The sequence below is a fragment of the Ptychodera flava genome, chromosome 6 (assembly GCF_041260155.1).
Source record: "Ptychodera flava strain L36383 chromosome 6, AS_Pfla_20210202, whole genome shotgun sequence".
In the NCBI taxonomy this organism is placed as follows: Eukaryota; Metazoa; Hemichordata; class Enteropneusta; family Ptychoderidae; genus Ptychodera; species Ptychodera flava.
In genome coordinates, this window is record NC_091933.1 from 42,052,640 (window position 1) to 42,079,450 (window position 26,811).

General features: G+C 36.9%; 1 protein-coding gene across 1 annotated transcript; it reads left to right on the forward strand.

Moving 5' to 3' along the window:
* The first annotated feature begins 14 nt into the window (after positions 1 to 14).
* Positions 15 to 25,880, forward strand: LOC139135845 (ubiquitin-like modifier-activating enzyme ATG7). Its single transcript, XM_070703597.1, has 18 exons — positions 15 to 318; positions 1,504 to 1,558; positions 2,327 to 2,444; positions 3,189 to 3,266; positions 3,621 to 3,737; positions 4,205 to 4,342; positions 4,882 to 4,970; positions 5,401 to 5,522; positions 6,284 to 6,374; positions 7,435 to 7,579; positions 7,922 to 8,080; positions 8,605 to 8,662; positions 9,022 to 9,158; positions 9,690 to 9,902; positions 13,923 to 14,038; positions 16,496 to 16,580; positions 21,822 to 22,022; positions 24,381 to 25,880. Exons 1-18 carry the CDS (start codon positions 165 to 167, stop codon positions 24,423 to 24,425), a joined length of 2,121 nt encoding a protein of 706 aa, XP_070559698.1. The 5' UTR covers positions 15 to 164; the 3' UTR covers positions 24,426 to 25,880.
* Positions 25,881 to 26,811: the final 931 nt, after the last annotated feature.

Here is a 26,811-nt window from a genome sequence, read left to right on the forward strand (position 1 = left end):
ACTAACAACCCGGAAGTGTATTTGGGGAAACACAGCCACAGTGAGTCATTCTTGCATGGGCACTGTTGCACTGGAGCTCCATGTACAGACCTTACAGCCGGTCTGTGAAAGCAGCGGTTAGTTGCAGATCGCATCTGAAAACGTAAGCTATCGCAACTGAAACGATGACAGCAGCCGACCCAAAAGAAAAACAGCTGCAGTTCGTTGCATTCTGCAGCACTTTGGATGCAGGGTTTTGGCATCAGTTGACTCGGAACAAGCTCGATGTTTATAAATTGGACGACAAGCCTCGCAGTATATATGGATTCTATTACAATGGTAGGCAGTGTCCATTTCTGTAATTTTCCGTGAAAAAAGTAAACTCGAAACCGTCTCATGCGTCAACGATTAGTTGGCTTGGTGTGTCGATTTGGTCGAATGGCGACCAACTTGTCTCAAGCCGTTCGACATCCATGATGTGTCATTGATTCATTCATTGATTACTCATCCACGCCTTGTGCGATTTATTCTAAAAATGACCGGTGAAGTGTCCCGTCTTCATCAACAAAGTGAAAGCATTCCTTTCACTTTGTCGTCATGTTACTTTTTTGTAAATCAAAAGAGTGGCATGGCCAGATTATAGTTAAGTATTTCAAGGATATTGAAAATTTGGTGAAAACAAACTATTCTAAAACACGCGATGAGTTAAAACATGCAAATTTGAGGGATCTCCCAACATATTGAATATCCACACCATAAAAATGGCTTATCAGATGGATCTCTGGGTAACTTGTTGACATCATACTATTTTTTTATTTTGTCAGCTGTCCTTTGCTGCCACAGGACAGTCCTGGGACTGTGATAGTAAAAAAATAACCTTCAGTCACTGCAATTCAACAACAATAAATTTTGTTTGTGCCAAAATGGACATATAAAATCTTAAATTTTAAATTTCCTGCCAATTTCATAAACTTGTCAGAATAACTAGAAACAGAGAATCCAAATTCTATGTGAAGATAATTCAGTGGCTTAAATTGTGGGCCAATGGAAGACAATATTTTGCTTCTGTTAATTTTTCCTTCCAATTTGTATTCTACGTGATACCCATTTACAAGCACATGTATTCTTGTTTAGAACTTGAATAAATATTTACAGTTTGGCACCTTGGATAAAATTCTTTGTTTGCTGCCATAGGTTGGGTAGGTTTTCATGTAAAATACTGAAAAACAAACAGTGTTTAAGGTATCACAAATCTTAGTAGCATTTTTCTTTACCCTGCCAAAGAAATACATCAGAAAATAAGTATTTGTATTTACAGTGGGTTTTATTTCTGTTTATTTTTTTTAATACTCAAGGGAGGAATATAAGTTTTAGGAAAAGTTGAGGATTGCAAACAAACAATTCAATTAAAGGCACCTTAATTACTTTTAGATTGAAATAATGCAAACAATTGTGGCTGCATATATACAGTACATAAGTAGATGGTTCATTCTTAAAGTTCTCACTTCCAATGCTCATTTTCAGGAGATGCTGTTGGACTGCCATGCAGGATGAGTCTTGAATTCACATCTTTTAATGAGTAAGTCAACAAGGCAGTCCTATCGTCTTTGACCAGAAATTTTTCACTTTAGATCACTTTTACATGTTCACAATACTTGTTTGTTTAATTTTGCTTTGGTAAAGTGGTTTACTTTCCTTTTTCATTGTAGAAATCTGTATCTGTGCTCTATTCAAACTACATGTATTAAAGTCAAATATTTAAAGGCACTGTTTGCGATCCCTGGGAATGCCTTTGTTCTAGTCTGTAAGAGGATTATGGAGGTGTGATAGCCTTTTGTTTTCCATTGAAATTGTAATCTGGTGGGTAAATTTTCTGATGAGACAATCTGGTGCCAACACATGCCTTTAAAGATACGAAGTTTTTGCCTAATACTCAGCCTCTGAAACAAAGAATTCTTTTCAAGAAGAGTGCAAAAATGTTTGTAAAATGTACATAAGTGTCTATCTTATGCATGCAATACTTCTACTCTGGAATAAAAAGGATGCAATGTCTTCTGCAGATTCAGTACAGCTATAAGATCACTTGATGGCGGTATAAACAAACCCAAGTGTACAAACACTTATGGAAATGGTACACATATTTCTGTGTGTGCCTGTGCACATGGTTTTGTTTGTAGGCCCCCTACCTAGGTCCATTCAAATTCTGAGTTGTCCTATTTGTGAGAGCCACCGATTAATGAAAAATTTAGTTCCTTTACATCTAATCTTGACCATAACTTGTACTGCCATAATATATTTGTATGTTCACAATTGTATGAAATTATCCTGAAGGAATTTGAAATTTCAGAGTGCCGTCAGTTCCACCAAACTGTTTCCTAAGTCATGGAGTCCTTCACAATATGAACACTATTGACGCCTTTAAAACATCCGACAAGAAGTTTCTGTTAGAGCAGGCTGCAAGCCAGGTAAGTCTATACAATTAACAATCAAACTTACGCAGTCACTCATGAGAAAATTAATACTGTTACAGGTGGTGTCATAATGACAAGTTCACTTCTCGGAGATGTACACATGGAAAGAAATGACTTAAATGTATGTCACATGCTGATACAGTTCCTCAATTTTGCTGAACTTAGAACTTGAACAAACTACATTCTTTGAAAGCTATATTAATAACACATTTACCATTCCATGTTTTGATCACCTCACCATTTCAAACTAGCCTATGGAGTCAAAAAGGTCAAAGTTCAGGACAGTGGAACCCAAACCCACAATATGAAGTCCTAGACTTTTGGCATTCATTTTGTAATTTTCAAATTTTATATGCTCAAAGACCGATGAAGTTGTTGTTCTCTTAGAATAACAAGAGAACAATGTAAACATTAACTCTTAACGATTCACTCTCCAGTACATAAGGGCAAGGTTCCATTGGGTCATTCAAATGTAATCACTTGTTACCAGAAAGCCTCAGGATGAACACACAAAGATCACATGACCTGATTACAGGATATATATTGTGGAACTTCTGATCACATAATTTTATGGCTGAATATTACATTGCTAGAACTTAGCTGTGTGCCACTGTTGTACCAGTGTACTTACAGCCAACCATAGCTACAATTCAATTCGGCAATCCATTGATGTGTGATTACGTGCCATCCTGTTTTCTTTCTTACCTTGACTTTTGATTGATCTTTGTCATGTTTCAGCTTTGGAATGACATCATCAAGGGCAATGCAATCAAGGATCCGTCTCTGTTATCCAGGTTTATGGTTCTCACTTTTTCTGTAAGTCTGTACTTTTCACTCATTGGAGGGATTCATGGTCAGATTTCAGCACTCCTGCTAGCGCAGGGAACTAGCTCTATACAAACCTGCAAAATACATTAGAATATTGTCAGTGAAGAGAAGCGTGTGTATTAATGTGAAAGATTGGATCTCACTGAGAACAAATAGTTGTATGTAATTCAAAAGAAATGAAGGCTACAATATGTTTTAGGTTAAATTCTGAATTAAACTGCACAACTGCTCAACATTTGAGTAAATTGCTTGCCATTGCTGAAGCAACCCAATCACATGTGATGCAAAGTTTTATTTTGAGAAATGTAATTTCATAATTAATAATTCTTTTTGCGTTTACAGGATTTAAAGAAGTATCACTACTACTACTGGTTTGCATTTCCTGCTCTGGTTGCACCAGACAACGTGATCCTGACAAAACCAGCGCAGACACTGGATAAATACTTCACAGCAAAAGAGGTACAGAGCCCTGGGTTGACATTTTATTTCTCTATGAACAGTGTACACAAGTGGAAAAATATTTACAAATTAAACTTTATTCAAAGAAAGGGTAAGTCTATTTCAGGAGATATAGTGTATAATTATCAATTTTTAGGGGTCAGCGTTTTGGTGCAATCCCAGTATGGAATTTCCACCATGAGTTTATACAATGTATAATTCCAGCGACACTGTGCCACACAGCTTGATGCCAGGGAAAAGCCCCAGAGTTGTCTAACCGCAAGGGATTGGTAACAAGAAATTCAAGGACATATGGAAACAAGCAGGCAATGGACACAATTGTGGTTGAGGAACTGAAAATATGAAAAATCTTTAAAATTTCTGTTTAATCAACAAAAGTGTAATTTAGGTACTCTGCTGTATTCATGCACCAATGTGTAGTGAAGATTTCACTCACAAATTGACCATTATTTTTGTAATCTTTCTAGATCGACGAGTTCTTATGTGCATATAGTCAATTCATTAAAAACAGCAATAGTCCTGGATTCTTCCTCGTAAAAGTGGATGGTGACAACATTGCAGTGACAAATTTTACAGATTTTGAAGATGCCTGCAAAGACAGAAAGGTAATAAACACATTCTGAAATTCATGCCATATTAGCTATCAAATGACAAATACAAGTATCATTCACATATCCAGTTGGATATGCAATGTCTTTTTCCCCAGTACATCTTTCTTTATTTTCCAAGAGATGATCAAACAAACTTTTTATGTAGGAGCAGTTTTGAAATATCAAAATGGAATCAGCTAATTGTTTTTGATACACTAAATTTGTCATTATCATATAAGTGTCATTATAGTTATAAGGTTACCACAAATTGTCTGCACATTGTATGTACTGTAAGCCAAGGGATGTCAGTAATAGAATACAGTTTTGACAGTTCAGCTTTTTTAAATATAACCAAACCCCAATGAAAATTGCTTTATTTATTGTAAGGATCTATAAATACAGTTTACAGAATTTTCTCTTACAGAAACTAGATTTCCATGAAACGTAATCAAAAGTAAGCCTCTCTGCGACTGAATTTTATTGCACTGTCCCTCAACTAGATTTTGGAAAACTACAAATTTATACCAATTATCAAAGTTTTTATTGATCCTCAGGTAATAGTTGGTTTCTGTGATCCCAGTACTATGGACAGCTATCCTGGCTGGCCATTGAGGAATTTACTAACACTGGTTGCATATCATTGGTAAGTTCATCACAAGATCCTCAGATTAATTTACATGCTCTGAAATGCAGTCCTGTTCTGTTGACTTATTCCATCTCATCTGTCAGGGTTTTTGGGTGTGTGCAAACTTGGCATTGACAAAAAACATGCAAATTTGAATGTAAATTACCATACTTTACCATGCCATGGTATGTGCAATCCATCTTTGACCGACTGAAATGGCTTTTGTTTTTCACCTTGGAGTTCTAGATTCATATTGGAGTGATCCACAAGTTCGACATGGTGTGTTGATTTTAACTCATAATAGATGAACATGGATGAAGAAAGGCAACTCAGTAACAATCCTGTCAAGCAAATAACATTTTCCATCTGAGACTTTTTTATAAATCTTTTTTTTCTGGTGCACTGTAGAGTGAATACTTTATTGAAAAGCCTTTTTAATGTTTTACAGGGCGGACAAAGTGGATGAAGTCATCGTTGTGTGTTTCAGAAACAGAGCAAGGGATGGAAAAAGAGAGATAAACCATAGCTTAGTGTTGCATCTCAATGTCCCATCTATTGCCAGTACAGCAGGTATTTTCAACTTTTATATTTTGAGTTGATGTCTGTCAGGCAGTGCTTCAAGTAGGGACTTCTAGAGAAAACCTATTGTGGTTTTTGTGTTTTCGATGAAGTTAATGGCCATATTTTGATGGCATGATTTGGAAAGAATCAGGGAAATAAGAACATGGTTGGTCATTCTTGTTATCACTGATTCAAAATCGCGTACCCTTTCACATGACCTCTGGTGATCAAATCATGATGTATAACACAGCATACTTTATGTAAACCTTCATGTATAAAGTAAAGCCATATTCCATGTTATCCCCTTAGATGGCTCACAGAGTAAAATGTTTTGTTCAAAGTACAGATCTCCTCAAAGTAAAAATCTCATTCAGTAATTCCAGGGTATGTAGATAACTCTTTCATAAAGAAGGATATCCACTACAAAACTTGGTGCACTTAGCAAAATCTTTTGTAATTTATGATGAGAGTTAAGTTAATTTCAGTGCAAGTAATCTACAGTATTTCAAAAACTGTCCGATATGGTGGTATGTTCACTTCTGCAGTAAGTACAACAATGTCAAGATCATGTATTAAACCCTTCCACACTAATCTTTTGGTGCAGCTCTATCATTGTCTGTGGCAAAATTTGATTTGTGCAGAGGAGATAGGTGTGAAAGGGCTTTACACAAAGGTGTTTGTAAAGTTTCTGAAGTTGAGCAATCAGTAGCCATGTCTGATTTGTGAGTATCTGTCTACAGAGTGTCTGATTTGTGAGTATCTGTCTACAGAGTGTCCAAAAAGCGTCGGTTGGGAGAAGAATCAGAGGCAGAAACTAGGACCCAGGATGGTGAATCTTAGTTCAAGTATGGACCCAACAAGGTGAGGAATTACATTTTACGGTGAAACAGAGATTGACTGTAAACACTAGTAGAATAGAATTGTATGCCATATGAGAAGTTAGGAAATCAAATCAAGAGACCATTTTCAAACCTCCACATTGGAGAAACACATCCCTGCTTCTCCGGCATGCTAAGACACTGTTCCTTATACCAGGCATGCCCAAACTGAAGAAAAGATAGCATTTAAACGTGCATTATCAGATTTGATTGAAATTTGGCCAACTTGTGGATATTACATCAAATTACAAAAGATTCAGTGCAGGACATGTTTAGATCTTGGGTTGTATGACCAAAAATTGATATTTTCTAGCCACTAGTCATAAAAATGTTGTAGTTTTTTCTGCATATTTAGCAAGAGTTCCTATTATTCATTTGAAAAATAATACCTGACCCTAGAAATATCACTTTAGATTTCTTTCTCATTTTCAAAAATACATAAAAATGAAATGTACAAAATAACGTGTATTTTGGGTGTTTTAAAATAAAAAAGGTTAAAGATGAATAATTTTGTGCCAGCCAATGGTCATTCCACACGTTTGTGCCATTTTACATTAACTGTCTATTTTATACTGTGGATGATTTTGTGTTTCATGGTTAGAACATGCAGTTATTCTCAATATATGCTTTTGGCTGGAAAATATTTGGCGGATATGCACAAATTCTCTTTTTCAATACAAAGGAATGTGCTTTGGCCAAATTTCACATCATCCCAACCAGAACTTTCCTGAAAATTGCTTCCTACTCTAACATGCCAGAAGTCTTGGAGCCATGCCTTAACATACATGAGTCTCTTGATTAAACGATCCCTCTAACAGCAATGTGTGTGCCATACTCACGGGAAACAAGCACATTTCCATGCTGGCCTTGCAGTAAAACCAATGGTCAAGAGTACACCTGTGCAAAAGCATGGATCTGTTTAATTCATTGTCGTATGCATAGCCAGACCATGGTGGTTTGATTCTGTATCCAAATAGTATACTATCAGAGTATTAAGTTTTACACTTGAACGTTTATGCTGTGTATTGATCTTTTCCTTGTAGGTTGGCAGAATCTTCAGTGGATTTGAATTTGAAATTAATGAGATGGCGGCTTCTGCCATCATTAGATCTAGATGGCATTGCACAGACAAAATGTCTCTTACTTGGCTCTGGTACCTTGGGATGCAATGTTGCCAGATGTTTATTGGTAGGTTCATACAGATATTTCTCTCTAAAGTACCTAGAACAGAAATTTTTGGGGAAGCAGCCATTGGATGGGAAGTTCTGCAGGTTCCTGAATTGTTTATATCAAATGTCATTCTTTTTAAAGTTTGTATAATGTGAAATTTACATTTACATGTGTCACTACATCATTTCAGAAAATCTCATTTTTTCTCACAATATTTTTTTGCTTTCTGTGAAACGTATTTCTTGCATTTCTGATCATACTACTTCATGCATGTTGTTAAGTTGCCATCCCTGTTCAGTGAATGTGAAATGTCGCCCTCTAGAGGCGTACTTACTCTTTCTCATCAACATTTGTTTCTAGGGCTGGGGTATCAGAACCATCACATTTGTTGACAATTCTAGAGTTTCTTACTCAAATCCTGTCAGACAGACATTGTTTGAGTTTGAAGATTGTTTAGAAGGAGGAAAGCCAAAGGCTGCAGCAGCTGCTGAGAAACTGAAAAAGATCTTCCCCGGAGTGGTAAGTAGTTGGCCACGACATTAAAAGACCTGCGTGTCTGTGTGTTTATTTTCATCACAATTCAATTACAATCCAGCATCCAACAGATGAACGCCCAATTACAGGATTAGGTACCCATAACCCACTACCCACTGGAGCAAAGTGCCCTTCCTCAAGGGCACAACACCATCCTCCTGCAGTGAATCCATTCGACCTATGGGGTCTTGAACTCACCATCATGTGATAGTTAGTCCAGTAACATATTTACTGCCCCACACAGTGCCTCCCAAGGAGGGGGATGAGTACAGTCACTTTATCCCTCTGTAAAAACAGCACAACAACAATTATTACAATTATTATTTTTATTATTATTATTAGTGTTATTATTATCATCAACATCAATATTAACATTAGTGATGTAGTTTTCATGATGGGCAATATCAGCAAAGTGTAACTGAAGACACTATCATAATTGTATGAAAGAAATTGAGGAAGCTTTTTCAAAATTTTTCAAAATTTCAGTCATTGTGTGGTTTTCCTTCCAGAATTCCAGTGGACATGAATTATCAATACCGATGCCAGGCCATCCTGTCAACACAACAGGTGAGAGACAAGTTCCTGAAGTTGCATAATGATAGACAGGAAATATGATGAATCTTCTTTTCTCATTCATATCACTTGTAAAAACGCAGCACAGTATGTTTTAGTTTTTTCACCCTCTATATCAACAGTTCTGTCAAGCACAGGAATTGTCCAAACACTTCAAGTGGCAAGAGTCAGTCAAAAACAGTCTCAATTCTGGTATAGTCAAATACATTGAACACTTCTGTCATTTTTGTAATGACCGAGTACTCACAAGATTGGATCAGGCTTTTCAAAGGTGGATGTCTGTATCTCTCAAGGGATTAAAATTGAAAGCTCACTCCTTTCATGTAACATCTCTCTGATACTTATCTCAATAGAGGCAACGCTAGCACAGGCCAAGAAGGATGTTTCAAGATTAGAACAACTCATAGATGACCATGATGTGGTCTTCCTGCTTATGGACACCAGGGAGAGCAGGTGGCTTCCAACTCTAGTGGGAGCTAGCAAAAGAAAGGTGAGAGTGTAGATTGTATCAGCAAACCATCAGCATAGATACACAGGTTTGTAGTGTACCCTAGTTCTCACTGGAAATGTGAAATTACTTTTGTGTCAATACAAGAATTCATATAGCTGAAATGATATGTTAGAAATCCACTCTTTGAAAGTAATGAACAGCGTCATCTAAATAAAAAGTCATTCTGAAAACTATCAACTTCATGACAACAAATGAATACAATCCCATGACGTGAGTTAAGAAAGATAGGTCCGTCAGTCTAATAAAATAAAGTTAATTCCTGTTTGTTTGTTTTTTATTGTTGTCTCGTTTTCATTCTTTTTTGTTAAACTTTCCATGTACCTTGTGCTATCTCATGGTTATAACAATGTTTGCCAGTGACTTGAAAAGACCACATATTCTACGTATTATGTGATCAGTGGATGTAGCTGTTAGTTACTGGTTACATCAAGGGACAAGAAGAATTGAGATATCAGTTACATCTTCTGTGCCTCAGGAAATAAAGTCTGCTTTTTATCTTTCAACGTACAGATTGTTATCAATGCAGCCTTAGGATTTGACACTTTCATGGTCGTCAGACATGGCCTGAAGTTGCCTAAAGGGGGCGCTGCTCAAAAACCTGAAGTTGCCAAGAAAACCACCTCTCCTGAATCACCAGCTAGTGATGAGACCAAGCCAAATACAGTCATCCCTGGCAGTGAACTTGGCTGTTATTTCTGTAATGATGTTGTCGCCCCGGGCAATGTGAGTGGTTTTTGTTTTCATTCTGGGTCGAGCTAATAAAGATGAACTTTATCAATTTTTAGGGGTCAGCGTTTTGCTGCAATCCCGGTGTGGAATTTCCACCACGAGTTTATATAATTCCAGCGACACTGTGCCACACAGCTTGATGCCAGGAAAATGCCCGAGGGTTGTCTAACAGTAAGGGATGGGCAAAAAGAAATTCAAGGACATATGGACACAAGCAGGCAATGGACACGGGTGTTGTTGAAGAACTGAAAATATAGCAACGGGTTAAGCAAGACAGTCAGGAAGATATAGGGAAGTGTTTAAACCAGTTGGATGTGAATTATGGAAAAAGTATTATAATTTTATTTAAACTGGGGACAGAACCCCCTCATTAACAGTTATACTATTATTTCATTTGGTGAGAAGAAACAAACTTTGGTCTATTTGTTTTGTGGAAAATGAAGGGTAAAAGTACGCTAGCAAAGGAAAAAACCAGCTGGATAATGTAATGTAGAATATAGGACAATGTGGCAGGAATGTGATATGATGTTGCCACAGCAAGGACTGGGAAAAAACACTGCTCATCTTGTGGAATCCAGGAAATGAGCATAAAGTGAAATCCGGAGACAGGAAACATGGTGGATATAAATAAGTATGGAATGAGGAAAAGTGCGGGTTCATATCGGAATTTCAGAATGTCAAAGACACAATGGACATGAAGATGCCACAGATATTGGGAAAGGTTTTCAATTTGTTTGTTTTGTTTTTATATGGTATTTATTTAGAAGAGGGGATAGGATGACATTGAAATAGGGAAAAGTTTAATCTGATAACAAGGCATGGGGTGAGCCATGAGGGCTGTGGTCTGGATTAAAAATTGTAGACTTGTAATGTACCGGTATATACATGAATCCAGGAAGTATACCAGTAGGTTGTGGTCGGATGGATGGTACTTGTGTGAATGGGAAAGGTTTAGCCTGGATCCAATACTATCCTGGAAAATCTGCAAGAGATCAAGAAAAGCAAGTAGACACAGGCAAAGGAAAGATAAAAAAGATGTATTTCCGTTTGCAAGTTTGTAGGGAATTCAAAATATTACCTTGTGCAACAGAATTCCAGGAAAGTTACTTATTTTACTTCAGATTACTTGAAAATATGGATTTGAGATGGAAAATTTGAAGTTTCCCATTGCCAACCATGACATGATGCCAGCGCATGACTTGCTATGAGGGAATTGCTACCACTCACACTCTGGGCTTCTGTTATACTTTCATAGATGCCTGTACAGTGTGTTCCATCAAATTAAACTGTCATTGACATGTTAAGAAATTGAGTGGTCAGGTTTATGTGTGGTGAATACCCGGCTAATGGTTTCAAAGGCCGTTTGTTCATCAACAAACAAAAAAGGCTCTGGGGTGATGAGAAAGGGAGTCCACATGCATGGTTGTTAAACAGGGTGTGTATTTATACTGCTGGTCACTTTCAATGCCAATGAGATTCTTTGCATTTTATAAAAACTACTTATGATCTCAGGAAGACTCAGTTCCTCTGAGAGAAATATATGTGAGCAATTGTGATTTTCTCCGCTGAAAATCACTGCCCTATTAACACCAGTTGTTCTCTTTACTGGCAACTTTAGTAGAGCCATCAAGATTTGATGACCTTGGGTGCAATTTTAGCACAGCTCAAGAAAGTTCTTGATCAAAACCATTCCCTCGTAAAAAATGTAAAACCTGACAACCGTCAAATTCTTGCTTATTTCATATGTTTTCAATTTGCTTTAATCTTTATCAGACAACTCAATTATCTGTTGATGCAAATGTGGTGTACTTTTTAAAGTTTTGTACAAAACATTTTCAACTTTCTTTGTCCAATGATGTAGCTGTTGCCACATCTGCTGAAAAATACCATCAAGTTTAATCAGAATGCTTGGCTACATTTTTCTTTGTGATTTGCTTTCATATTTATTTAACAAAACATTTTTATGCTTTGTTTCTGTTACACTGAAAAAAAAAAGGATTATGAAAATGACTTTAATGTTAAAACCAGAAGGAAAAATACAAACATGAGAGAAGAACAGAAATGAACTCATATCATAGAGCAGCGCAAGGTGGCGTTGCACTTAACAACTCACTTTTTTGAAGCAATATATCTCAACAAAGACGACATGGAAACACCCACGTACTATACCTTTTCAAAAAGCATAGAAACTATAGTTAAGTATGGCAGTAATAGTTAACTCAAAGGATGGGCTACATATTTGGGGTAGAAAACCTCAGTTTTGTTGGTAATGATATGTATGAATTTAAGTCAAAAAGTTCATGACATATGTGATATAGAAATACACGTAGGGTATATGTAGAAAAAAACAATTTTGTTTTGCCTTATCTGTTCTCATCCTTAAATGGTGGGGGCTGAGTGACTTACATTCAAAAAAGTGATTTAAAACATGATAAGCAAAATTCAAATTACTTTTATTCAAAATTTACAAACTATATTGCCAAACAAAGTTGTCATTTTGTTAAAAGAAGAGAAAAAGAAGCCAGGAAATCGGTTATTTTGCATGAATTTGCATAAATCAACACAGCTAATGACTGCTTGTCGTGGAAAAAGGTCAGTGCATCCAATACTATAATTTGGATTTACAAATCAATGAAAATTGAATGAATGTTTGCAAAAAAAGTTATTTTGAGCAAAATACACTGTTATGTGCAACACCACCTTGCCTTTCTAAATGATAATTTGCCTTTCTAGATGATAATTTAATATTGTAGACATGCAGCCATTTAGTTCTGCATATAGGTCTCTGTAGAGTATTCCATGGCATTAGTACAGTATGCAACGGTTTAAGGCGTGGAACACATAGAATTGTATAAAAGCATAGACAGTCTATGATAGAACTGGCAGTACATAGCATCCAGAAGCAAAAAGAGAGAGACAGTGTCTCACTAGAGCCGTCTTAGTTGTTATTACCAAACACAATTAGATTTGCTTTCTTATATTGATTTGTAATTACAATAATTAACAAATTTATCTGTCTTAAACTAATTGTGTTTTTCTTTTTTTGTGATGTCATGACTGTATGTTTTACTTTGGCCACAGTGTTATCTAAGTAAACACAAACCCTGGTTGGAGACATTCCAAACATAACACAATATTAAACTGTTTCAATAACCCTGATCTTGACCAAGCCACTGTGACATCTTATTGAAATGGTTTGAACTTGATTGTTGGCCTTCATGGCTGGGGTTTCTTTTAAGTCGGAAAAATTTATGAAAGAATTTGTCCAGGGTAATGAGATTAGCCTGCTTGGCTTACTCATAGCAATTTCAGTTGATGTGTTGGAATTTCCAAAATGCAAATCTGACATTGAAGTGACCTTGTTTCTTCTTTACATCAGTGGGCCTTGTGCCAACCTCTCTGAAATGATTACAGACTCTAAGAATGCATGTCACATGGAATTTGTCTCTGTATTCTCATATGAAATTGACATAATGTACTTTTTGTAACCTTGAATATTAAATACTGGATGACATGGTTGAAGTACTTGACTGTTGAATCACAGCCTCTTGACATTGAGAACTCAGCACTTCACTTTGAAAACACATTCCCTACACTTGATATGTGACTTGACAGAGCTAATGAAAACATATCTATTACTTATCCATGTTGGCATTGATATTTTTGTGTGGAAATTCTCCATGAATCATCTATTGTTTTGTTTCAAGTGAACAAAGTGTGTGGCCATCCTTTGATACAGAGTGAAGTCTGTTTCCTTTCCCCTGTTACTAAATCAATATTAATACAGTTTGGTCATATTTCTTCAAAGCGTGGTCTGGTTGTAGGGTGTGTTTTCATAATTGTGTCTTTTCAAACAGTTTTCACAGGCATGACTGTACAGGTATTGACATCAAAATATGCCAAATACTGCTTAACTTTTTTTATTTTTTGATTCATTGTGTCAATTTATGTATATTATTTTTTGTGTTCATCCCTTCAATGTTATACATTTGATTATATTCCCATCTGACACAGTCCACCAAAGACAGGACGTTGGATCAGCAGTGTACCGTAACAAGACCTGGCATATCTATGATGACCGGTGCCCTGGCTGTGGAACTCCTTATCACTTTACTGCAACACCCTGATGGGTAAGTTACTCCACACACATATACATCCAAATCAGATAATTAGAGTTATTAAACATGAAAACACAAACAGAGAGAGAGAGAGAGACACACACACACACACACACACACAGGCACACACACACACCGCCCAGTGCCAGATACAAGATGGATTTCACTTTATTGGTATTCATTCATGCAAAATATATCAATTTCATTGTATTAGTATTTAAATTTTATGCCAATTATTCTTTGTTAATGTGGAATATTCATGCACTTATTGCATACTCCTCCACTGACTGTCGGTAAAGAGGAAGTCATTGTATCGGGCATAATCTTTATGGTCAGCACCTGATTAAAGTTTGTCCTTCTGTCATTTGAACTATGCGCTTAATGTATTGGAGAATGCAGAAAATTTAAGAGAGAAAGTTGACGTCCTATATCTCTGGTTACTTTGTAAAGAATATGCCAGTTTTCATCATAGGAATACCCATACACCGATATGACCCACCTGCATATAGTGCAACTCTCATGTCACGAGCTAAGTGTGAGATTTACATGATACGCACACATGGGTTCTAAGTTAGGAAAGTTAATATTGAGGAAAACATTTCCTTAATTCCCAGTGTCAGTGTTTGTTACAACATTGGAATGACTGTTAATTGTAAACAGACAGTTCAGGGATTTTTGGTAAGACCCAGACAGAATGCTAGGAATCTTCAAACAGCACATTTCACTTTATTGATGGAATAGAGTGTGAGATTTATGATATGCACCAAAGGGTCATGTTTCCTAAACCTTATTTCCCACTTTTGGAAGAATTCATTGATTCACAAATTAAGGTAGAAAGCACCTTGGCAATAGGTATCCAACCGGTATTCCCAAATATTTCTGCTTTACCAATTGTAGATCTCATCTCTCGGAGTGAGAGCAATTTTCACTGTTGTATTTTGTGAAAATGGAAAATTGTATTTTTCTTCATAGAGTTAACCAAGCGATGGCGGCCATTTTGAATTTCAAACATCAGCAAATGTTAGATTATCTTTCACTCTTTTATAATATATACCAAATTTCGCATCTTGACCCCCATTTATACTCCTGATTTTGAAAGAGATGGTTTAAAGTTTCATCGGTGAAAGTTTAGACAAAAGTTTAAGTCTTTCTTTTTCGAGGTGCATTCTACCTTAGTATACACATGATTTTTTTGAGACATCTAAAAGCCTCTGCATTTCTCCACCATAATTGCCGTTATGGCATATTGAACTGACTTTATTCCATGCCTGTAATATGTCTCCTCCTCCATGCCCCACTCCCCTTTGAAAAAGTGAGTGAGTCTAAATATCACTAAATTAACAAGTGTTGTATAACTATCCACAAAGTAACCAGAGATGTAAAAATACATTTGAACTCATCAACTCGATATTAACAAACTCTGTAATGGTAAACACAGCGGGCATTCAGTCTAAATATTTAGCTCATTACCAGAGTATATGTTTCTAGATTAAACACTGTCAGGACTCTGTACACTTGTCGGGGTTTTGCGTTTGAGTTTCCACTTTTAGCTCATGTTATGGAAGGGGGAGACAAAAGGTTGTCATGTTGTGCGTCACAGCATCAAAGGTAAAACCACAAACAGAGTGACTTTAAGTCCAGTGAGGGACCTCAAAATAGGGGGAAGGGTTACAGGAAGAAAGTACTGTCAATGCCCGGTGTCAATGAAAGTGAAGTAAATCTCAAGATGACAATCAGATGAATTACGTGATATTTTCATTCGGATCTGTTTGCCTCTCTATTACCCTTCAAAGACATTATTTTCACTATGAAATTTGCTATACATGAAAACACTCACTCTCTGCATGTAATACTTTTACTAATCTTTTACCAAGATAACCATGATAAAGCTTAAGGCGCATTTCAGAAAATTTGATCTTTTTTATTTTTTTGCAATAAGCTCATTTGTATTTTCACAAGCATCTTTACGCTAAAGTAGGTTTACGCCAGATAATGGGAAATGATCACTCAAGCAAATACAGGACTACTTTTTCAGTCTACATTTTCTGCATTGTCCACTAATGCAGAAAACTATTTCCTGATTAGAGTGTCAGTTTTTCATCTTGACTGTTCCATTTTTTGCTGATAAGATATGTGATACATGATGAAAGGAATTAATACATATCACATTGGAAATTTGAACTGTAATTTAATTCTTCTAAAGTCTACTTAGAGAGAAAGTATGACAATTATGCTGTGAATACATGATCCTAGCAATTAATGTTGTAACTATGATCTGTTTTTTTTCTTCTCTTTCTCTGAATTCTGTTATCTCTATTGGTTTCCCCATACTTACTTATCTTTGTCCTCCTCTCTCTTTTTTCTCTTGGCAATCTCTTCCTCTTATCCAATTCTCCCCTCCACTCTCTCTTCTCTCCCCTTGCAATAAACTTTTCCTCCCCCCCCCCTCTCTCTCTATTTTCCATTCAGTGGCTATGCACCAGCTGATACCAGTTCCAAAGATGACCATCTGAGTTCTGAGTTTGTCTCTCCCCTTGGACTGGTGCCGCACCAGGTGAGTGTTTTGCCTCCCTCTTAGAGTGGTAACCTCCTCAGGAGAGAGATGCATCTCTGTGTGATACATTAGACTCCACCCCGACCCCACTAGGTTACATTTTTATCACTCTGTGCACCGGATACCTGTAAGTTAATGAAGCCCCAGTGGTCATAGACCTTCATTGTGTGTTTGTTTCTCCAGTTTTAAGGTCACTGTGTTGTGTTGAAAGTTAGCTGAGGATATTACATTGTGGTGAATCCCTCCTGTAGTCATATACCCAAATATCATAATGTTAAGAAGGGCAATTAAGGCTGAAATTAAACCAAAAAAGACACTGACACAATAAACCCCATAGTGTTGTCTATTAGAAGGAAGATATGACCATTAATTCAGTGCTCACTCTTAAATAACAAATAAGTGAGGTGACTGTATTTTTCAATCAGAGAATTAAGTTGTCCATTAAGGATAATCTTGGCTGTGAACTTTCTCAATACCACTTTAAAAAAGTAAAAAATTTGCCTGTCATGGTTAGACAATCAAGTTTCATTTTTGACTTATACTTAGAAAGAACTTACTCGTCAAGCAAGGTTTCATCGAGATGTGATACAGTGTTAAGAATTGTCTCTGATTTTGTCTTTTCAAGTTTCCAAGTGATGCTGTCCAGTCTTTCAGCTAAGGATTAGATAGATTATTTCATGTCCTGAAATGTGATGGTGCTACAACTTATCTACCCACATTTCTTTGATATATCTAGAAATATGGGAAGATAAGTCGTTCAACATGTTCAACACTCAGCTCTTCCTGTTGTCTTCTTAACTTATGGAGGTGTACAATAGATGTATATCATGTGTACAATAGATGTATATCATGTGTACAATAGATGTATATCATGTGTACAATAGATGTACATCATGTGTACAGGAGGATGGTCGCAAAACTCAGCTAGGATTCCTCAGGAGTATAAGTCTAGAATGTCCCCTCCATAGTTTTAGTGTGGTACCCCAAACTGTATGGGGTACCAAAAAAAAATTTAGAGCAGCTCTGTAGACTAATTGTCTCATAAGATAATTATCTCAGTGTACATTTGGATCGCAAAGAGAGCTATCACCAAGATTTTTCATGTTGCTGTGCACGCAGTGATCAACTGGTAGTGATTCACAGCTGACCTGCTTGTTGATTGAGCACCAATGGTCCCTTGAAATGAGATAAAATTCAAAAAGTCAGTAGTGCTGTATGATACAAAACTTTTTTAAAAATCATGCTTTGCAGAATAAGTAAGGGAGCTAGACAGTGCAGTACTCAACCTTAGCATGGTTTGACATGGTGACCGCAATGCACCAGTCATGTCAGTGGTACGTATCATAATTGTCAACACTCAGAGTAGCCTATTTACCCCACGGTGCTGACCAGTCCACAGCATGTTTTAAGGTAGAATGCGCCTCAGGGACAGAAATTCAGGCTTTCAAATTTTATCAATTCTTTTCTGACCTACCACTTGTGGGGGTTCATTTTAAAGTTCTTGGTGAAAGAAAAGTTTTCACCGTCAAAAATTGTAAGCTTTATTTTTCCCCATAGAGTGAAACCAGGGATGGCGGCCATTTTGAATTTCAAATATGAGGAAATCTCAAGTAGTTTGTTTCTCTAGTACCAAAGTTTGCACGGTGACCCCCGATTTTTATTCTTGCTTTGGTAAGAGAATGGTGAGTAAAAGTTTCACTGAGGAAGTGTGAGCAAAAGTTTAAGTCTTTCACTTTCGAGGTGCATATTACCTTGAGGTAGAACGCGCCTCAGGGACAGACATTCAGACTCTCAAACTTTTCTTTTCTGATCTACCACTTGTTGGGGTTCATCTTAAAGCTCTCGGTGTAAGAAAAATTTTTCACTGTCTTAGTTTTTCGAAAATCCAAATTTTATTTTGTCTCCATGGAGTTAACACAGGGATGGCGGCCATTTTGAATTTCTAATATCGGTAAATCTTGGGTAATTTGTTTCTCTAGTACCAAAATTTGCACAGTGACCCCCTATTTTTAGCTCACGTGTGTAAACACGTGGGCTAATGTCATAGCGATGTCTGTCTGTCTGTCCGTGTGTGTGTGTGTTAGTGTGTGTGTGTGTCTGTCTGTCTGTCTGTCTGTCTGTTTACACGATAACTCAAAAACGCCTGAACGGATTCAAGTCAGATTTGGTACACATGTACCATATGCTACTTGCAAGAACTGATTAGATTTTGGTTAGTGTGGCTTGCATATTAATGAAGTTATGCAATATCGTTTTTTTTCCGTACAATGGTTTCCCTATGGAGACGGTAACGACAGTGTAGACATATATCAAGAAATACTGCACAAAATTTCATGAAACTTTTTACAGATGACAATCTAAAAACATTATGATGATACTGTGAGTGTCATGTCAATTATCTTCTCATTTGCATATTTAATGAACTTTTGTTATTAGTGACATAACTCTGAAATACCTGCACCAAACTTGATGATACTTGCAACAAATATTGATCTGATATATATCTAATTATACTTAGAAGCATTAGGCAGTGTCAAGTCAATAAATAGCTCATTTGCATATTTTATGAAGGTTTGTAATTAGTCATATAACTCCGATATAACTTCACCAAATGTGATGAAATCTGCTGCAGATACTGATCCGACTGATATCTAACTGTAGTGTAAAGCATTTAGTAGTGTGAAATTAATTAAGGGTTCATTTGCATATTTAATGAACTTTGTAATTAGGTATATAACTCTGAAATTACGGCAGCCAAGTCAGTGAAATTGGGTACAGATATTGTTTTGATAAATATCTAATTGTACTGAGAAGCATTTGGCAGTGTCAAGATAACAAATAGGTCATTTGCATATTTTATGAAGTTTTGTAATTAGTGTTATAACTCCAAAATAACTGCACCAAATGTGATGAAATCTGCTGCAGATACTGATCCGACAGATATCTAATTGTGGTGTAGAGCATTTAGTTGTGTGAAGTTAATTAAGGGTTCATTTGCATATTTAATGAACTTTGTAATTAGTGATATTACTCCAAAATTACAGCGTTAACTTTGATGAAACTTGCTACAGATGTTGATCTGATAAATATCCAATTGTACTTAGAAGCATTGAGCAGTGTCAAGTTAATAATTAGCTCATTTGCATATTTCATGAAGTCTTATAATTAGTCATATAACTCCGAAATAACTGCATCAAATGTGATGAAAACTGCTGCACATACTGATACGACAGATATCTAACTGTGTTGTAAAGCATTTAGTAGTGTAAAGTTAATTAAGGGTTCATTTGCATATTTAATTAACTTTGTAATTAGTGACATTACTCTAAAATTCCAGCATTAAATTAAATAAAACGTGCTACAAATGTTGATCTGATGGATATCTAATTGTCCCATAAAGCATTGAGCAGTGTCAAGTTAATTAACAGCTCATTTGCATATTAAAGAAAGTTTTGTAATTAGTGATTAAACTCTGAGAGTACTGTGCGAAGTTGAAAAAAACTTGCTACATATAGTGATAACATATATCTCATTGTTCTGTGAAGCATACTACTATTAATGAACCTGTTGTAAAACATGTGAGCATATTCAGTTCATATCTGGTTATTCTTGATTTTGAAAGGGAATGGTTGAAATATTCGTTTAGGAAATTTTGAGCAAAAGTTTAAGTCTTTCACTATCGAGGCACATACTACCTTAATACCACACTGGTCTGTCTGTCTGTCAAATCTCAGGAGTATTTCAATCAGTCCAAGGTTGTGAGTAATCACCCCAGGCCATTAATACCTTCCATCAGTGTTACATAATATCACATTTCCACAAGATATGGGAACTATTTACCTCATTTACGAGCAGCAAAATAAATTTGCCCTGGGACGCAAAATTTAATCTACCTGAACTGTACTTTAACAGAATGCAAGTTATTGCATTTTTAAGTTTCATTTTTGGTCATAAAAACAAATGGGCCACAAAATTTTATCCACCTGAACTGTGTTTTGTTAAATAGCTGGAGCACTTTTCTTTGCTGTCTTTGATTCTAAGGCTGCATTCACAAACACCTCTGGAGGGGGTGGGGAGAATTGACGTGAGACATGAAACAAAACTCTCTCTGATTGATTTGGAATACATGTTGGGTTGTCCGTTTATAGCTATAACTTTTGGCTAATTTTAGCAGTTTATTTTGTGTATCCACCACTGCAACAGTTTCTTGTTCTTCTAATCCTTGAAGTGTGATGTGATGGAAAGTCCAGCACAGCCATACATGCACAGTCAGCATTGTTATTGTTTAAAATTGAATTCAAGTACGGACTTGAATTCATTTGTCATCAATAACAATGATTGCAGTCTTTACACATATACAGAGTATTTTGCCAAACAGAATATTTGTTATTCTCCATGCTGGAGAAGAACAAGGAACTGCATTTGATACACAGAATGAAACATACTGAAAAATTGGCCAAAAGGTACAGCAAATGTCCTTTTTATACAATTATGTTAATTACGGTATGTTAAGTTTTCCTGACAGATGAGGGAAGTCATCCTGTTTCCAAACCTTTTTCATGTGATCGATGTTTTTCTGTTTTTCAAGATGAAGTTTTCCTGTAAGAAAAATATGTCAAAACAATACCTTCCCTCCCTGAAAGAGACACTTACAGACAGTCAGACACACATATACACACACACACACACACACACACACAAACACCAGAAAAATCTGTTTGTTTTAAAATTAGGACAGTTTTATTTTTTGAGGGAGATTTCAAAATTCTGGCAAGGTAGAAGAGGGCATTCGAACACAATTCAACTTTGTTATGGGCGGTGGGGTGGAAGAGGAGGACTTTATTTAGACTCCCCCAGGTTTTTGTGAATGCAGCCAAAATTACGTGATTGGGGGAAATTTTATTCCTCACTTTGTTGGTTTTATTAGGAATGCTTGTTTAATTTCGTCTGGAGTATTCTCACAAAGTAAGTCTTCATTAGCGTCATTACACAACACATGAGGAATTTGTGAGCATTCCTGGTGAAATTAGCAGCAAAAATGAGATTAACCAGAAATGCAAGGATACAGTCTGCCTATGTTATGAAGAAATTGTATTATTAAAAGTCACATTTTGCAAAATGTTATGAAGAAATTGTATTATTAAAAGTCACATTTTGCAAAAAGAGCAAATTTTCAGTTGAAGATCAGTCAGTGCAAGAAAAAATGAATATCTGAGCATATTTTGAAAAACTTTGTTACAGATTCGTGGGTTTCTGTCCCGCTTCAACCATGTACTGCCAGCCAGTTTAGCATTCCATCTATGCACAGCCTGCAGTGAGCATGTCCTTCAAGAGTATGAAAAAAGAGGCTTTGAATTCCTGCTGGATGCTTTCAACAACCCGACTTACTTAGAAGACTTAACAGGCTTGACAGAATTACAGAAAGAAACACAAGACGCTGAGGTTAGTGGAACGTTTTCCGTAACTTCTTAAGAAGTTTTTGTAATCGCTTTTTGCCGTGGATAGAGGTGGATTCTGACTTTCTTCCGTCTCAACAAGCTTCAGGATTCTTGATGCAGCTAACATTGTGTTATCAATGAACTTCTTTGATCTGAAACTTTTAATACAAAGCAAGTTATGATAAATGAATTTTGATGTGATGGTATTATCAGACGTTTTTCTGTATAAATAAACCAAAACTTCAGCACATAGCTCTGCAAGAAACAGATTACAGGAAAAATTTTGATCAATAAAGATTTAATTAATATATTTATGTTAATGCCATGAAGATTTTTTTATTAACAATTCATCAATTTAGTCTTGTGGGGCTTTCTGTGCTCATTGCTCCAGTTCCATGACACGTGATGAAAAGTGTAGCCACCCTCTTTTATTACTGTCTGCAAAGTTGACCCAGTCTAATGGTTTTCAATGGGTACAAGTACTTGGCTGTAATATCAAGGAAATAGCATAGTAACTGCTACTTACAGAAACTTGGACAAATCTTGTCTGTTTGTGTAGTTACTTCATTCCTGCCACCTGTGGTCAAAGTCGTAGACATATGATTTACAATATTGCCATTACAATATTTGTGGTAAAAAAGTACTCAGTATTTTCATAAATGTTGTACAGTAATTTGAAAAGTATCATACAAAAATTTTGGACAAATATTTGTATCTGTCAACCTACAGGCGCTTGGCACATTGCTGGGATAATAAATCGTGTAGAATGTCTATATATGACTTGATTATTCAATAAAAGAATCACCGTACGTGATATTAGTGTAGACATAGGCCTACATGTTGACTGGCATTATACCGAGTGGCTATGGCTGCCTGGCTCGGGCCCGGCGAACGCACTGCATAATCATCAATGTTTAGAATGTCTACAAGACTTGATTATTTGATAAAGAATAACGGTACGTGATATTACTGTACATGTTGGCAAGCCTAACCGAGCGGCTGTAGCTGCAGGGCTTGGGCCGTGCTTGCATGGCCCGTTGTCCATCGCTGCACAGACATAAACTCAAGGTGAGAAAGCTTTTCACAGCCCGATTTCATAAATCAGCGAAATTCACGAACTCTGAGCGTTTCCGGTGATAAAAACTGGTCAACGGTCAGATGGTTGGATAAACAATCGATCAACTGGCCTCTTTTGCCTAAATCATACCTTACCCTATGCTACTGGCGAGAAATCGTCCTGAAATCGGCTGGGCACACCAACCCAGCGCCGGCCATTTTGAATAAGCTGCATGCAATGTACTCCTCAATGAGAGAAGAGCAATTGAAAGACAATACGTCATTTGCCAAGGGTTGTACGCACAGGCGCATACATTGCATGCAGCTTATTCAAAATGGCAGGCGCTGGGTTGGTGTGCCCAGCCGATTTCAAGACGATTTCTCGCCAGTAGCATAGGGTAAGGTATGAATTTTGGCAAAAGAGGCCAGTCGATCGATTGTTTATCCAACCATCTGACCGTTGACCAGTTTTTATCACCGGAAACGCTCAGAGTTCGTGAATTTTGCTGATTTATGAAATCGGGCTGTGAAAAGCTTTCTCACCTTGAGTTTATGTCTGTGCAGCAGTGGACAACGGGCCCAAGCACGGCCCAAGCTCTGCAGCAACAGCCGCTCCGTTTGGCTAGCCGACATGTACAGTAATATCACGTACCGTTATTCTTTATCAAATAATCAAGTCATGTAGACATTCTAAACATTGATGATTATGCAGTGCGTTCGCCGGGCCCGAGCCAGGCAGCCATAGCCACTCGGTATAGTGCCAGTCAACACGTAGCCTATAGGCCTACACTTATTTCACGTACGGTGATTTTTTTATTGAATACACAAGTCGTATGTAGACATTCTACATATTAAATAAGATTATTATCCAAGCAATGTGCCAAGCGCCTGTGTGTCAACCTAGATGCCTGCCGTCTCTTGTGCAGTCAAAGTGAAATACATAGACTTAAAAGTTACTCTGAATTTACATATTTTATCCTCAAGGAAATCTAGTTTCCTTCCATGTGAAGCAGTCAATTCCAAGGTCTTTCTGTTTCCTTGATACTAGAAACAACAATGTTACGTACACTATGTCAACTTATCACTGATGATATATTCAATTGTACAAGGATGTAGTGCTTGTTACATGTAAGTGGTGTGGTGTCACATTGGCATTCAATGTCATGTATCGAAACTAACCAACTTCGAGTGATTGCCTTGTGACCGACAGACTCTGAGTCATCTTCCAGCTGCTGAGCAGCTCATATTTCCCAGGTCCTCTTTTTCTTTTTCCGTAACCATCCTGCTTTAATTTAACCCTCCACAGATATGGGACTTCAGCGATGATGAAAGTGTTCATTCCATGGAATAGAAAAGACCTGATGCCTGAGGATCTCCAGAATCTCAGAAGCCTTTCCACAATTTCTCTTTGCCGGCATACAGATGATGATTGTATGGAGTAAAAGACAATGGAATGAAACTCTGACTTGCATTTGGGTGTTGTTGCCGGCCAGTTTTAAGCAAATGAACATCCTGTTGAATGTGAAAGACCAGTGGTGCCCTGTACTTAGCCAGCTAGATGTTCTCTGAGTGGAGGAGATGGTAGTATAGGGCATGTACTTAGCCAGCTAGATGTTCTCTGAGTGGAGGAGATGGTAGTATAGGGCATTAACTCAAGGAAATTTCAAGATATTCCTCAATGGATTTAAAGAGTTTTGAAATCTTAAAAGTTAGAGGGCCATTTAAAAACACTTGAGAAATCAAGCGGTGTTATGATGCATTAGCAAGTTGTCAAAGACGTCTTCTACCTTAATTTTGGATGACTTTCCCTCTTTTTTCAAACTGTCTTAAAGTACTGCCTGTATGAACATGCTGCACTGTATCATCTGATTGTTATATTTTGTCTAGGGTCACTGGGAACAAATAGGGTGGTTACAAATACATGTACAATACTTAAACAGTTGTGTTACTAAGCATGACTATATTGCTCCATGATAATTCTGTTTCAAGGTTGAACAATATAGCACAGCTCAACCATCATACCATCATAATTCAATATGCGATGTGAAGATATTTATAGTAATTACCGTTGGTGTAAGAGTCACAACAACTCCATCAGCTTCTTTCCCTCCTGTCAGGATCAAAGGACAGCTGATGTCGTTAGATACGAAAAATGATTCGTGCCAAATTTTGAATGTACAGTATGTTCTGGCTTGAATGAAATGCCCTTGTTTATCGCAACCAAGGTAGACTGATCATCGTAATGAAACAATATTAATGGAATGATCTAAAAATATTCAAGATTGCAACAGATTTGTGTAATATCAAACTTTGGTGCCACCTTGCCTTTTACTTTGTTATTTTCTTTTTTGATTTTTGTGATGTGGCAGAATCTGTGAATTGGTAAGGTGAAGAGGTCGCACAAGAGAACTGAACTGACTCAACTGTGCAGCTTTGCGATATGCTGCAGCCCCTATAGAATTTCCAATCACCACACTGCCTGCCATAACTTCTTGTATCAAGCGTCCAGCAACTCTTGTCAGTCTAAAGAAAGCACCATGGTCATAAATTACATGCCATGAACTCGCCAATCAGTTGCTGGTCTATTATAAGATAGGGTCTCAATATCAGTCCCAAGTATTTCTGAAATGAACATTAGTTCTCTACCAAGTGTAATCTTCAGCCCCAGGGGATAGAAATTGAGATCCAGAGAACTTCTCTTTAAGGTAGCTATATACCTTTTAGACACTTTCAGATTTTTATTTTTTTCTCAATTGAACACGTCCCAAACCCCAATAAAGTATACATTTTCTGAAAGCCCTGATATAGAGCTATCCGACCAAGCACTGTACACGGTCATTATTTGCATAAGAGTCACGTGACAAGCGTTTTACTAAAACGGGTTTTTCCCGCCTTATGCAAACACGCTGCAAGATTTCCTGTTGGAATTTCTTCATTGACAAGCCTTGACAATATCCTTCAAAACCGTGTCTGGGATTTTTTTTATATGCCTTTGTTTCTTTAAATGCGCTCTTAAAGGTGTTAGATGAAGGTGCTTTTCAAGGAATTTTAATTATCACGCCATATAATTTGAATGGAGCCTCGGGAAAAAATCGCAGACACGGTTTTGAAGGATATTGTCAAGGCTTGTCAATGATGAAATTTCAACCGGAAATCTTGCAGCGTGTTTGCGTAAGGCGGGAAAAACCTGTTTTTGGAAGGTTCAGCAAAACGCTTGTCACGTGACTCTTATGAAAATAATGACCGTGTACTGTGCTCGGTCGGATAGCTCTATATCAGGGCTTTTAGAAAATGTATACTTTATTTGGGTTTGGGACGTGTTTAATCGAGAAAAAAATAAAAATCTGAAAGTGGCTAAAAGGTATTTAGCTACCTTAAAACGGTTTAATGGTAACGTGTAGAACACATGCACGGCGGCATGAATTAATTGATTGATTAGTTTGTCAGTTTCTCCATCATTAAAAGTCAATTTCCGACAGCGGCCAACACATTTCGACCGTGCTGAATGGCAAAATATAGAAATGTGAAAAATTAATGTGATTTATTTTACAGTTTGGTATTTCAGAGTGCGTATTGGCAAGATCCTGCACATTAATCTCTGTCCCTTGCAACGCATACTTGGATGTTGCCACGTCTTCGATCAGTTCTGATTCTGACAGAACAATTTTTATCCAGGGGGGGGGGATAAAATCGCATATCAGTCAACATGAAGTATAATTGGCTGTCTCTGTCACAAA

Coding starts and splice junctions, on each gene's coding strand:
- LOC139135845 (XM_070703597.1), top strand. CDS start 165: ATGACAGCAGCCGACCCAAAAGAAAAACAGCTGCAGTTCGTTGCATTC. Junction 2,445..3,188: donor TAGAGCAGGCTGCAAGCCAG/GTAAGTCTATAC, acceptor GTCATGTTTCAG/CTTTGGAATGACATCATCAA. Junction 9,903..13,922: donor ATGTTGTCGCCCCGGGCAAT/GTGAGTGGTTTT, acceptor CATCTGACACAG/TCCACCAAAGACAGGACGTT.